General features: G+C 38.5%; 1 protein-coding gene across 15 annotated transcripts in view; it reads left to right on the top strand.

Annotated features, from left to right (window-relative positions):
- Window positions 1-15,398, top strand: part of TNS1 (tensin 1) — a 368,591-nt gene that overhangs the window by 329,947 nt on the left and 23,246 nt on the right. For 11 of the 15 annotated variants that reach the window (XM_087920518.1, XM_087920520.1, XM_087920516.1 and 8 more), the window contains 4 exons: window positions 4,479-4,571; window positions 7,356-7,391; window positions 13,003-13,213; window positions 14,475-15,349. In XM_087920518.1, coding sequence (XP_087776644.1) covers window positions 4,479-4,571; window positions 7,356-7,391; window positions 13,003-13,213; window positions 14,475-15,349 — 1,215 coding nt within the window. The remainder of the gene's footprint in view (window positions 1-4,478; window positions 4,572-7,355; window positions 7,392-13,002; window positions 13,214-14,474; window positions 15,350-15,398) is intronic. The other 4 variants (XM_087920522.1, XM_087920517.1, XM_026707903.2 and 1 more) reach the window with 1 other exon arrangement.

The following is a 15,398-nucleotide window of genomic DNA, read 5'->3' as shown; positions in this document are numbered from 1 at the left end:
AAAATAAAAGACCAATTCTCAGAATATAAAAGATAGATTCAGTTTGAATTTTCCCATTAGAAATGATTATTATATATTGTTGAATTTTAGATTAACATTAGGTTAACATTAACATTTAGGTTAACATTGTTCTCATTCTGACAGTCAGAACTGAAGAAGCTTCTTGAATGAGAAGTGCAATGTCTTCAAAGAAAAGCAAAGAAAGCCCAGTTGTCCTTTGAAAAAGCACTTATGGGACAACCATGACCTCAATGATTGAGAATCTCCATAGATACTCAGCTGTAAGACATGCCATTCATCCAATGTGCTGGAGTCATCTCACACTGACTCGCAAGAGCCAACTGTTCCATTTTTGGGAATTTTTTTGAGCTGTTTTAAGAACAGAGGTGAACCTCCATGCCTAGTGCAATGGTCAGATTTCCATGACTGAGAGAACTCCAGATGAACAAACTGATTCATAGCAGTCCTGCCTCTCTACAAACTCTAGTGCAGTAATTGCATTTGCAACCAGATCAACCCAATTACTCGAATAAGCTCATTCTCTTAGTCTGTGCACATCTGGTATGGATTCTGTAACTGTTTCTGCTTTCCGCGAAGACATAAACAGCCCAGAATTAGATCTCATTTGAAGATGTTGGTGAGAACCTACCTGATCTGAACCTACCTATTGCATGTCCTCTTTTTCTTTCTCTTCTGATCAAGCATGGTTCTGCGTGACTAATCTTTGGTATCTTGGTGGTGGGTTTTTAAAATTCATTAGCTTTGAACTGTTCCACCAGTATTTCATCCGGGCAGAGCTAACATGGCTAAGTACGAACAAACATCAATGAGCCACTAAGCAACTGGGAAAGAGCAAAGATTCCAGAAGGGTAGAAGAACTTTTTTTCTTTAAATAACTGGATTTTTTCTGAACAACCTGAGTACTCTCAAATGTCAAAGGGCTGGATATGAGCACTAACTGTAAACTTGCAGATTTTACATAAGATATCTTTAAAAAGCTACCCTTCCTCCCAATACATTGTGAATCATAACATATGAATGTTTAAATGGTATTAAGATGAGCAGGGTCGTGGTGGCTGAGTGGCTAAAATGCTGAATTTGTTGATAAGAAAGGGCAGCAGTTCGGCGGTTCAAATCCCTGTGTAATGGAGTCAGCTCCCGTTACTTGTCTCAACTTCTCCCAATCTAGCAGTTCAAAAGCACATAAAAATGCAAGTAGGAAAATAGGGACCACTTTGGTGGGAAGGTAACAGCGTTCCATGCACCTTCAGCATTTAGTCATGCTGGCCACATGACCACGGAGACGTCTTTGGACAGCACTGGCTCTTTGGCTTTGTAATGGAGATGAGCATTGCCCCCCTAGAGCCGGAAACGATTAGCACGTAGGTACGAGGGGAATCTTTACCTTTACCAAAGATGAGCACTATTCTGAAAAATAAAAGTAACCAGCACATGAATAACTTCCCAGGTTTAATGGGGCGTTAAAGAATAAGACCAGGTGTGTTTTTTCTCCCTTCATATTGTCTTCTTTCCTGGCGCCCTGACATGTAAGGACTTGGCTCTTTTCCAAGGTTGACCAGGACCATGAATGATTCTTACAAGTTCATACATTCTGATTTTGTGCCAGTTCCCCAAACTAACAGAGATTAATGTAAGATTGCCTGGACTGTGTGATATGCCTGGCTTGCAGCCCATTGCTAGAGCAGAAGCATCTGGAGGGTCTCCAGACATTCTCAGGGACATTTATGTGCTATCATTGGTAGAGAACAAATGCGACCAAGTCAACCTAGTTTTTACTAAACCCATTCATTTCTTTCTGTGGCCCATATCCCATGGAGTTTTACTTAACATCTATTAATTCACTAAAACCTAATCTCAGATAAGTGTGTATAAGGCTATAACTTTTATAACACTATCCCTTGCTTGATACTCTTATGGACAACAGCCATTCAGATTCAAGTTAGTTAGCTTCCCTTTCCTAGCCTTGCACTCCCCAGACATGTTAGATTAAAATTCCCCAAATTCATACTCATCATAGCCAGGAATTGAAAACTAGAGGCTATAATTTTAGAAGGTTTATTGGGGATGACTATGTAAGAGATATGCCATCTTAAATTATTCTTAGAATAACAGCCAAAACTGTCTTTAGTATTCACTATGAATATTTATGGCTCTTCTGTGGAGCTATTTCATGAAGATTTGTCTTCTTCACCAGCAAACTAAAGTGTGTGAGACTTGTAGACTTTGAGAACAGAAATGCAATGATATATACACTGTTTGAGAATCTGGGTTACCCAATACCCTGGACATGAACTTGCTTGTTTCCCCTTTGCTCATTGGCCCTTAGCAGTGAATGCTAGCCAGCCAAGCTAATCCATGATGAAATGCAAGCTCTTGGTAACTGGCTTTCCTTTAATGTGCCTGCCTACCTTCCTCTCTCCTCCTGCTGTGAGCCCCTGCGTGGGTGCCCATCTGAAGCCGTAAGTCAGATGATTGCAATTCAAGCCATGAAAAAATGTCTTAAAACTCTCCCCATCCAGACAAAAGTTCTTCATTTGTTTGCTTCCATCCAGTTAATTTTTGAAAAAAAAAAGAGTTTCAACTAGAAAGCCTGAATTGTTTAGAATTGTCAGCACCAAACACAACCAGCAGTTGAAAGAAATAAGGAAGGCTGGAAAGTACTTTTGTGAGACTTGCTGTTTTAAACACATCTCACATATACATCTGCATCTGTTTCCTTCATTGCTCCTTGCTGCATATCTACTACGGGTATATATGCAAGAACGGCCTACATGTTGTTCTCCTTTTAGACTGGGAAGGCATAAAATCTGATCCACATTGATGTAATTGTGCAAATATTTTGTTGATTTACATGCTATAAATATAGACTTCTGCAGCTGTGTATATGGTGTTGCTATTTATGATATACAATGCCTTGATGAAGTGTTTGTGGTCCCTCTGTCTCATGATCATAATCTTTGCAGATGCCATATCTGCCTTTGGGCAAAACTGTGACATGAGATGATGTCATCCATTCATTCATGGACATTTTCCAAACATACTGATAATGGGAAGGGCAGGCTATGGACATTTATTGTTAAGAATGGGGTTTTTTTTAATGGGTCATACTAAACAAGTAAAGAATAATCTGGAAATTGTTAGGCATTGTATTATATATTGTTCTGTAAATTCCTAAACAGCTGCTAATAGGAAGGTTACTTAAGAAAGCCAGGTGAAAGCATTCTGAATTTTTATAAGTGAGAGAAATGGAAACAGGGATGTGTACATTCTCTGGATATCTTCTGCACAGGGAAATTGCAATTAATTGCAATCCAGGAAAATCAGGTATGTTTCAGCCCTGTCCTACTTTGCAGTGTATATTGTAAATTCCATATCACTAGAACTAAATTGTTAATGGCTGTTGTTTGATGTGGCTAAATATGGAAGAGACCATTGCTTTTATATCTTTGGTATTAGAACTAATGTAATATATAGATGTCAGGCAGAGAGGTGAGATACAAATGACATGGAGCCCCAGTGGCGCAGTGGTTAGAATGCAGCATTGTAGGCAAACTCTGCCCCAACCTAGAGTTCAAGACTCAAGGTTGACTCAGCCTTCTATCCTTCTGAGGTTGGTAAAATGAGGACCCAAATTGTTGGGGGGAAGATGCTGACATTGTAAACCACTCAGAGAGTGATGTAAAGCACTATGGGGTGGTATATAAATCTAAGTGCTATTGTCATTGTTATGGAAACATTTTTATACTATTAAAAAGTGGGGATGCAGATTGCTTCAGAGCAGGATAGGTTATGCCCTGCTGAAAAGCATATCAAAATGGGATAGTGTAGACATCTAGTTTTTTTCTTCCTTGTCTCTTTTTCTATCAGCCATGATGTTAAAGGCATAGTAATGTGTCTCATATATTAGGCAAATAATAGCCTGGGGTGTCTCTGACCGGTTCTGTTAAGAGTAAAAGCTCAGCAGAAGCCACAAAATAGCAGGTTGTATTTTTTATCAGCAGGTTTTCTTTCCCCCTGCTTTTGAGTTAATGGAGGAGACATCATTTAAGTACGTCCCTCAGCTGTGCCTGAGAGAGGCTTTTGTCAAAAGTTCATAACCAGTTTTGGTGTGATCATCTTATTAATCAATCTTCATTCCCAATATAACAAGAACACTCTTACTCTCTTGTTATGTTGAACGGTCCATCTCAATTGTCTTAAGAATGTATACTTTTCTCCCAAAGAAAAGTGGTTTCTTAGCCAAAGGTATTTCTACGATGAGGGCCAGTTCTCTTGTGGTTTCAGAAGGACAACCACATTGATTATTTCCAGCAACCCATTTATTCTTAAAATCATGATTAGATTTTGCTATATCTTGGTAATTAGCATCAAACCAATGTTTGGCTTTATTACTAATTAAACTATTCATTTTCTGATTTGTTGATTTCTCTCTTTCTGTTTCTGTATATCTGAAACAGTGCGCTCTCCACCAGGACTGGCTAAAACTCCACTTTCAGCACTGGGGCTGAAACCTCATAATCCAGCAGAGATTTTGTTGCAGCAGACAGGAGGTAAGTGAAAGCATTAATACAATGGAAAAATTGGTGTAACAGCAACAAGGCAGCTTGGTTGTTCACTTGCAGACATTTCATTACCCAGCTTGGTAACAATAGCAGTACAAATGAATGTGGGGTTTGTATCCTGTTTATATATAGCAGGGCGGTCAAACTTGTGCCCCGTAGGCTGGATGCATCATGTGCTGCCCCCCCCCCCAGTTTAGCGAAGGGGAAACTGTCCTGATATGTCACGTGACAACATTGTGACACCCCTGATATATAGTATCTTGCTTTTCAAGTATTGGTGGGGATGTTTTCTCCTTGGTGCTCCTTAATTAGGATATTGTTTTCTGCTTGATTACTTGTCTGGTGTTCACCCCTGCTTATTTGAATGTTGGCTGCTGGAGAAGATGTGTTCTGATTTTTTAGTTTCCTTCTTAGTTTTTTTATTGTCTTTTTTAATGTTGTGTAAATATGGTTTATTTCTATGTGTCTATTGATGGTTGATTTGTTTGAATACCAAGCTTCCAGGAATTCCTGAGGATTTTTACTATGTGCATCCTTGGTCTAGGATGCACATAATTTCCCAGTTGAAACTATGGTTGAGTCTGTCCATGAGTTATGAGGTTTAGGAGTTTCCATATTGTCTTCTGACTGTTAGCTGGTATTCATGGACATGCTCTGCTAATTTTCTGCCCTTCTGCATGTCTAAATAAATGGACTGGATATTCAGATAAATCAGTTTTGTAGCTGACTGCTTAATTACATATCGAGGGCAAGGCAAGCTTTTGAAGGAAGTAGCTTATCAGATCCACCGCTAAATGACACAAATCCCCCAAGAATCCCACAACTAATTAATATTTTCTGGGTTTTATTTCTTGAGGGGCCTCTTTATGGCATAACTAAAATGCAATTAGCATGATAAAGCAAGGACACTTATTTGCTGGTTTATTTTGTTATTTATATACCTTAGTCTCCCAACTAAGAGCCAGAAATGAAAATAATACACAAACAACCGTGTCTCCAATGATTATCATGATAATAACAAAAACATTAAATAATACATCAGAGACAATTTTTAAAAATGGTTAGGATTGTTTGGCATCAACAATTAAAACCTGGCAGAAAAATAAGCATAACTATGATGTGGTAGAATGCTAACAAATATTAACAAAAGATTTTAAAATATAACAAGCCTGATAAATGGATTCTGAAAGGATGTTCTGCAATATTGAATCTGCCACCAAAAAGGCTCTTCATTCCAGACAGCCTCTTTTATCACCTGTAGAAGGTCCTTACCTGCAGAATGAAACTCTTAGGTAACAATATAAGGAGGAAACTGCTCCTTCAAGTAGAGGGGGCCTGAGCTATATAGCAATGTATATGCAAAAACAGGCACCTTGCATTTGGCATAGAATGCAAGGGGAAACCAATGTAACTGACCTAAAAGAGATGTTAAATGCTCCCAGTAGGATGTCCTAGATCAAGGCTGTCAAACTCATGGCCCGCAGGCTAGATGCATCATGCTCTGGTCATGCCCACGGCCGGTTTAGGGAAGGGGGGGGAAAAGTCGTGATACGTCACGTGACGCTGCCATGATGCTTCGAGTTTGACAACCCTGTCCTAGATGGAGCCTTGTTGCTGTTATTTTGGAATTTGTGCAATTTCCTATCCTTCTTTCAAGGGGGTTGCACATGTAGAATCTGTTGCAACCCAGTGATACATCATCTGCATTTGATAATAAGCCTTCCTAGCTGTCACATTGATCGGGGCCTTTGGAGCAGCCCAGGGTCTAAGTTCACCCCAAAAGTTGCTCTTTGGAGAAGAACGTTCCTCTCAAGGATATCAAAGATTCTCTCAAATTGATTGAGGCTTTCCTGGCATCAAATCTGTTTGAATCCAATTTCAGTTGGAGCAGCGGGAGTCAATTGGGAAACTTGCAACATCTGGAATCGATATGAAAATGGCTATTTGTGCTTTGGTAGTTCTTCCTGTTCATACATTGCTAACCATGTAAATCTCTCTGATACAGTCTTTTAAAAAACTGCCAAAAGATGCATAAAAATGAATGCATATTATAATTTAAAAGAATGCACATTTCTGGTGGAATATTATTTAAGGTAAAATAAAAACAAATGTTTGTATACCTTAAAAATGCAGGTTGTTAGGATGGAGTGGATTAGGTAGCAATCGGAGAAGAATAAAACAGATTTAACACCTCTGCAACTGCTTTTTAAAGGAGATTTGCCTCACCTAATGCGACAGCTGTCAAATCTTGGGCATCAGGTTATTTTTTTCCAATAAAAATTTTGCATATTTATGCCTCTTTAATTTTTGGAGAGACCCAGAGAGCTGTTGCTTTTATTTAGTAACAAAATTTACTAAGTACTAAGTTCTGGCTTAAAGGAGCATAGTATAAAAACATAGAAACAAATCTGTTTTAAAAATCACGTCTCTTCGCTATTTTACTCTGATATCCAGCATTCTAAATCCAAGTACTGTGCTTCTGAGCTTATTGAAGAATATGGTAGAATTTTCTGAAGAAAAAGGAAACTTTAGCCAGAGATGAGCCTCATTGATAGCATATTGTATTTTTTTTTCATAAAATTATTTTGCAAGTATTCAACACAAGTTGTGTAGTGCATATATGGCTCACCTCCATAATAATAACTTGCAAGTCTTCCACTATATAATAAAGAAGATATTTTCATCAGGCCCAGGTATTGCGATACTCCTAACTGTTTAGCAAAAGCTTGCTAATATCAGTCTCTTTCTTTTCCTTTTTTCCTTGCCCCACAGAAGTAGATGGGGAAACAGTAGTTGAATATGACCAAGGTAAGGAGGGCATTCTTTTCATCATATTAGAACACTTTGGATGAACTGTGAAAAGATGGAACAATCTTCAGTTGCCGAGATATCTGGTTGGCTTGCCTTGGGTTATCAAAAGGCTAAACAAAACGTTCATCATAGATTCAATAGCATCATGGATTGTTCAAGGGCTGCTGTGCACACACATTAACCTCAAATAAATGTTGTCAGAGAAATGGCAGGGAAACTATTATTTATCTAAGAGTAATATTTTCCATCTCCTCAATGTAAATATGGGCAGACTGCCTTTCCTTCTTCTAACGTATTTCTTAGGTAAATATTCTGGTTCTACTAATCTGAATGTTTAGTAAACACCCTTTTGTAATTTCCTGTTGCAGAGTTAGTACTTCTGGTGAATGAGCTTAGTTAATATTACCCACTTAAAGTTTTCCAGAGAACACTTCAAGCATTGTTGATTGTAAGGTGAGCACTGCAGTTTTTGATACATATACTTGGAAGAAAAACTGCAGTGAGCTTAGTTATTCCCAACTATCTATGTACATTATCCTGTTAGGCTGATTCAGACATTAGCTGGGCATTGTCTTGATCTTTTTATGAGCCAGCTGTGGTATTGGTAGATAAGATGGGCAGTCATACCAGTCCTATGAATGAATGAATCCCCTTTTATCCCTGCTCTTATTTACTGATGGTTGTGGTATGGTTGCCTATGTTACCATCTTTGAATGGGACTAACTTGCACAGATGTAGCAGTTGTAACATGGTAAAAGTACACCCTAAAAGAGTATTTCTTCCAAAATTATGAATGGCTTTTTCCAGCAATCTTTGTATTTCATTAAGCAGATCATAATTCATCAACTTTAGAGAAACATAGCACTATACACATTGAGAATTCTGATAGGGATTGTGGGGTATTAATCAGTAATTCAGATATACTTCTATGCAAGTTTACTCAGGGTTAAGCCCTATTGCATAGTGCAGCATTGACTAAATTTTGCTGTTATTCCCTGCTTCTTCCCCCAAACACCATGCTAGAAAAACAATGGCAACATTTCTTTTTTTTCCATACAAGGTTCCTGTAGCGTCATTTTATAAAAATAAGTAAAAATAGGAAGGGAGTAAGGGTAGGAAACTAAGCCATAGTTCAGCTTCAGGTGTAATTTGCCTTAAGACATCCTGTATTCTCTTAGTTGAGTTCATATTTAATCATTCCTCTGCAACTATATAAGGAATCAACATTCTTAATAATTATTTTCTTCACCCACCCCCAAGCAAGGCCATTTCTGGCTTTAAGAAAATCTATATAAACAAAAGGCCAAGGCAAGAATTTACATTTTTAAGAAGTTGATTAGGACAGAACACAGCTGGGATACAACTTAATCTTTTGGAAAGCAGCTGCATTTTTAAGTATTCCAAATAAACCAAAATAGAATCCTAAATATTTTCTGAACAGGATGTTCAAGAAATACATTTATAATGTATCATTATGGATTGTTGAGGCAAAATTTCTGGAAGTTATTGGTCAGATATATTCATAAATCAATTATTATTATTATTTTCTTTTTAAGGTGGCAATCTATACTGAGAGACCTAGCATCCTTGGATAAGACTTTGTTAGTCTAATAACATAATCCAATTTTTCACCTTTTAAAAACCTCCCTCTTGATTTTATTTCAGAACAGATGATAATGATAATGGTCATGATGATTAAAATTGTTGTGGGCACTTATTCCATAAAATGTGGTGGGACTTACAATATCTAATTATGCAATTAAAATAATAACAATGAAGCATAACAACCCAGATTAATTAATAATCATAACCACTTTAAAACAACAATAGTGACTCCACAAACACACTAGCCCCAGAACTTTTTGCAAGGTATAGCATGCTAATCTAAGTAAATAAGAAAAATGAATAAAATAAAAAAGCAAACATTCATTGATTCCATAGTCTACCTGCTTCGAAGGCTCTTTATTGCTATATTTGCTAAATATGGCAATTTTTTTTCTTTAAATCTCCAATCCATTTACCATTAAGCACCATTAATGATATGGGGAAAACATGCCAGTTTCCATTCTTTAATCATAACCACTATGAAAAGGTTTCTATTAAAGGATAAGATGGTGAGTCAATCAAGTGGATAGCTAGATAGATAGTTCAAAAATTGTGTTGATAGGTAATCATCAATTGTCCTTCATCAAATGATGCTAGGTAAGTTAATGTTCAATCTTATACTATTCAATATTTTTATTAACAATTTGGATTACTGCTATTGTTCTATGTTCTATGTCACATGTGTCAAACTTATGGCATCATGTTGCCATCATGTACTGTTTTGCCATATTTTTCTCATTTGTGGAGCTGGGGTGGGTGTGACCTGCCCATGATGCATCCAGCCCGTGGGCCACCAGTTTGACACCCTTGTTCTATGTGGATTGTGAGGGATTGCTGATCAACTTTGCAATTGATCTAAAATTAGGTTGGAGCTAATAGCTAATTTCATAGAATACAAATCTAAAATTCAAAACAATAAGTTAGGGAAAATGGCTGGAGAGAACAGAATAAAATTAAATATGCAAGTATCCATTTCTTGACATAAAAATTCTTCACATGGATAAGATGGTAGGTAACTAGCTTGATAAGACTACTTTGAAAGGTCTTGGAGTAATAGAATGTTACCAGAAGAGTCAGCAGTGTGACGTGGTCTCTCATACGCACTTATACAAGCAAAAACAAGGGAGGTTTTAGATTTCTTAAAAAGAAGTATGCTTTTCAAATTACAGAAGAATTATTTCACTTTATTCTACATTGTGAACAGACTCCATTTCAAATGTTCTGTCCAGAGAACGGAATGCTTATGAAAAAAAAAAAAGGAAAAGTTTAGCATTTAGAAGAATAGAATTGGAAAGTTTAGCCTCTGGAAAAGAAAGCTAAGCACTTTCCATATATTGAAAAGTATGTCACAGAGAAGACCTTAAGTCCAGGACAGGGTAATAGCTTTCTGACAAAATATTAGAACAAATGTCCTAATAAGAAGAGATCACTAATGGTACCAATTGTCCAAAGTATTGATAGATTTTTTTTTTCCACTGGTTGTATTGAAGCAGAGGTTAAATAATCATGTTCCTGCACTGGGCAAGGAATTGGCCTTAATGGCTTTATGCCTCCTTTCAGCCTTATGAGTCTATGGATATATAATTTTTCCAGATGGGAGAAATTGGGAATATGTGGTTCTCCAATGCTGACTGGAGATTTTGGGAACTAAATTCAACAATATCTGAAGGATGCAAGTTCCACCATTAGTATAGTCAAGCTGAAGATTTGGATTTTAGCAAAATTGTCTATATTTGGATTATATCTTCATAACATCAGTGTGCTGCAAGAAATTACACTTTTATGGTAAATAAAAATATTAGGAAATATTTATCGCAGAATAAGTTTTCATGGACTACTACCCATAATCTGATGCAGATGATTAAAAGTATGAAAGTTTATGCTGTAATAATGGATTGTTAATTAACATGACACCAGTCTCTGTTGTGTTTTGAGTGTTATTATTAGATACACTTTTATGCTTTCCTGTTAATTGGATAAAAAATGAGGCAGAGTGTAATTTGTGTAGTTAAAATGTTATTAGTCATCCCTTTAGATCAGGGGTGTCCAACCATGGCAACTTTAAGACTTGTGGACTTCAACTCCCAGAATTCCTCAGCCAGCAAAGAATTGAAGTCCACAAGTCTTAAAGTTGCCAAGGTTGGACACCCCTGCTTTAGATCAATGTTTTTCAATTATAGCTAATTTAAGACTGTGGACTTTAATTGACTGACGGGGGAATTCTGAGAGTTGAAGTCCACCATCTTGAAGTGGCTAAGGTCGAGAAACACTGCTTTAGACTCTTTCTATGGGTTCTGCTGTACAACACAATGAACTGTTCACTTGCTCAAATTAATCTTAGGGAAGTTGGTTCTTTATATTGTTTGATATGGTAAAGAACTTGGGATTTAATTGAGGAATCCCCACATGAGTTCTCATTTTCCTGTTTGAAAATGAGATTCTGCTACCATTTTTTTTCCCAGTTACCTTCCAATAATTTGCAGGCAGCTAAGGTTTGGAGCTTTGTACAGTGGTATATGCTTTATTGCACACCAAATAAGATTTTAGTGTACTTATCAGACCAAGAGAAACATTCACAAAGAAAAAAAATACTCTAAACAGTGAACAGATGACCCTTAACTTTAATACATGGGAAAGAAACAAATAGTGTATTTCAACCTAGTACCATTCCTCCTTGTTGGTTTTTTTCCTGCAGTCTTTGAACTTACTAGCTTTGGAATAAACAAGAACGGTTTTGGGTTTGTTTTGTTTTTCCTTTTTCCATTTCATAGAGGTCTTGGCTCTCCCAGCAGTTTGTCATTAGTATGCAAGCTAATGCCTAACCATGCTATTTTTAGATAGGGAGGGGAGCTGGAAATGTGTAGCAGCAACAGATGTAATTACTTTAAGTGGCATGCTGGCACATTATACACATTGCAAGCCTTTTGAGGTTGCACTTCATCTTAGCACCAAAGTCTTCCCAATGTTTTTGGCCTTTCTCAGTTTGGCCAAACTAACTGTCCTGGGCTTTTGCCTCACAGAATGTTCAGCCCAGCCTTCTTCCTCTTCATTTTCTTTCCTTCCCTTCTTTCCTGCCTCCTCTGCCAGTTGGCAAAAATCAACCTTGGACACACCAGGAAAAGGCTTAGCCACCAGTCCGATCTCTCCTGTTCCAAAATCTTGCTTCATCTTCATAAAATTGTGCCCTTATTTAACTGATTTCCATCTTAGATGTGTTAAGGATATTCCCAGCATATTATTTACAATACTACCCTATATAATTTACATTCCTTTTACCTAGTTCGAGGTTCAGAGGAAATCACTCAGTAGACTGCCTATAGTATCTATATAAAGAATATCATAAGGCAGATGCAGCATGTACCTGAGTTCTTCCCCAAAACCTAGGATGTTATAATGTCTCAGTGTAGTATTTATGCATATCCAAGCAGTGTATCCTTTTGTAATTGACAGATGGACATTTTGTCAATGTGCAGTGCTGTTCAATTTGTTTTTGTATGGTGTCTAGTGCACTGATAGCCACTGGGACCACCATGGCTAGTTTATATCATAATCTTTCAATTTTGATTTTTAGATCTTGTGAGTTTCTTCAATTCTTTACCTTCTATTCTGCTATCTCCTGGTATTGCCACTTCAATTATCCACACTTTTTTCTTTTCAAGCATAAGTATGAACCAAGACTATGTCTGTTTGTATTCAGAAACCCCACAATATCTACTCATTTTCAACTATTTTTTAAACTTGAAGTTGCCACTGATTTTTTCATTACTCCACATGATAATTTTTCATGTTGGCGATCGTATTATGTCATTGTTTCTAATCCGTTTCTGTGACCTAGTATGAGCTAAGTATATGAACTACTGTTTCTTCTGCTTCTTTGCACAACTTTTATTTTGAATAATTGGAATCACTATTATTATTAAAATTTATTAGCTGACCAACTCTAAGGGAATCATGATTATTAGTGCTTAAAAATGTTAACATTTCTCCCTGCATGTAAATGTAGAACCCCGGAGCTATGTGGAATCTGTGGCTCGTACAGCAGCAGCAACAGGCGGTACTGGTGGGAGTGGAAGCAGCATTATTGGCAAACCTCAGCCATCTTTGGCTTCAGAGACCTACAGCACTGAGACACCTATAAAGAATGAGTCCCTCAGCAACTCCTTCACCTTGCCTAGCCCAGCTTCTGCAAGCAGCCCCATACATAGCATGGATGGGTAAGTTGCAGGAGAGACATGGCTGTCGGATGCATGGAACTGCCCTCTGGGAGCAGGATTGTCAGCTTCAGAAACATCTTGATTTAGATCCTGGGCTGCCACAGGCTGTGGGAATGGGAGAGTAGAAAAAGAGTATAGCCACAACAACATTATTTCACCAGGAATCAAGGACCAGTTGCTGGCACCTGGAGGGGAGCGACTGGAATTTGGCGGCAGATGAGAAGGGAGGTTGATTGGTTAATGTGACCTGGGAGTCACTAAATGGGGCAGGGTATGAGCTATACTGTGGATGTGGGAGGAGGGGACATGAGAATTTAGATTCGGGTTTTCCCCAGATGTGTCAACATGACTTATCTAATAAATTCTTACTTTGATGGACTTTGCCTCGGGTTTCTGAATTGTCTGGAGGGTTCACTTGGAATGCTGACAAAGATCAGTGGAATGAAGGTGTGGAAGTACAATTTATCCTTGGCTTCGATTATTGTAGCACTGGAATAAGACAAAAGAGAAAGAAAAGTTTGCTTTAATGTCAGAGGAATGGGGTATTCTTTTCTTTTCCTTTGCTTATGTTCATCCACTAATGATCCAAGAGGAAGGGCATTATTTGTGCACAATAAAAAAAGATAATATCCACAAAAGTGAAGGAACTTGTTTTCCCCAAATAGGACATGTGGAATTGTTTCGTAGAGTTAAGAACCTCATCAGAGCTTCTTCAATAACTGTATGTTATCTTGCTCCTTTGTGTAACATATGCTTAGCTGTCAGGACAGTGTGCCCAAATTCAACTAATTAATTATTTCCCTCAGGAGAAAACTTTTGGAGACTTCATCAGAGCAGTGGGTGGTACCAGAATGGAGAAGGAAGTTTCTTTAGTTCTCTCTCATTCACCCACTTTCACCTTTCCCAGAGGGAAATCAATGTTACACAAATTTCCTATCTGAATTCCAAATCAGGGCTCTCCAAACTTGGCAACTTTAAGACTTATGGATTTCAACTCAGCTGGCTGGCAGAGGAATTCTGGGAGTTGAAGTCCATAAGTCTCAAAGTTGCCTAGTTTGGAGACCTCCTGTTCTAAATCAACATATGTTAAAGGCTTAGGAAATGAAACTGAAGGCTGCATATACTCCAAAAGCCCCTGATTTTGTGAAGAATTCATGGAGCACTATGTTTATGCCAAACGTCTTGCAACTTCAAATGCTATTCCAGGCTATGAATGAATCCCTTCATAAAGTACTTTAATACGTTTCTTTGTTTCCTCCAGGATCTCTATTGGTAGTTACCCATCAGAAAACAGTGCCAGCATAGCCATTTCCTCCCATCCATCTGCCGAGTCCAGCTTCCAATCCACTAATCTTTCTCAGGGTCCTTCAGCACACAGCAGTTACCAAAATACATCTACATCAACTCAGGGCCTGCCGGTCTCTATGAATGCTGACTTCCCTGATGGCCGAACCAGCGCTCAGCAAGATAACCATCCAAGGCCTCAAGCCCAAATCATTGCATCTGGGGTCCAAGTCATGCCTGGAAGCCCACACGCCCTTCATAGAACAGTAGCTACCAATACTCCCCCTAGCCCAGGATTTGGGCGAAGAACTGTTAGCACAAATATGGTGGCCATTCCAGGAAGCCCAAGCATGAACAGGCACTTAATGGGTCCCCATAGCACTGTTGTTCCATCACCTGGGAGTCCAAGCCATGCGCGTCACCAGCCCTTAGCAGGGGGTAGCACAGCCATGATTTCTGGGAGTCCCAGCCTGGACCGACACATGATATGTGGGTGCTCAACTCCAGAGGAAAAGCAACAAACACTGTCTCGCCAGAGCAGTGCTTCAGGTTATCAAGCTCCCTCTACCCCATTATTTCCTGTCTCCCCCGCATACTATCATGGAATTAGCCCACATTCCTCTTCCCCTGACTCGGCAGTATACAGACAGGGCAGCCCCACCCCACCCCAACAATTGCTCCCTGAGAAAAGAAGGATGTCGTCGGGGGATCGATCCAACAGCCTGCCCAACTATGCTACAGTGAATGGCAAGACTTCATCACCCATTTCCAGTGGCATGTGCAGTCCCAGCAGTGGGAGCAGTATGGCCTTTCATCACACTCTGCCAGATTTTTCCAAATTTTCAATGCCAGGTAAAACTTCTTTCACGTTCTTTCTCACTGGCGAGTTCAGAATACAGGT

Source organism: Pseudonaja textilis, chromosome 1 (assembly GCF_049901715.1).
Source record: "Pseudonaja textilis isolate UNSWEBS1 chromosome 1, rPseTex1.2, whole genome shotgun sequence".
NCBI lineage: Eukaryota > Metazoa > Chordata > Lepidosauria > Squamata > Elapidae > Pseudonaja > Pseudonaja textilis.
Note: the sequence above shows the minus strand (reverse complement) of the source record. Positions and strands in the feature narration are given on the sequence as shown.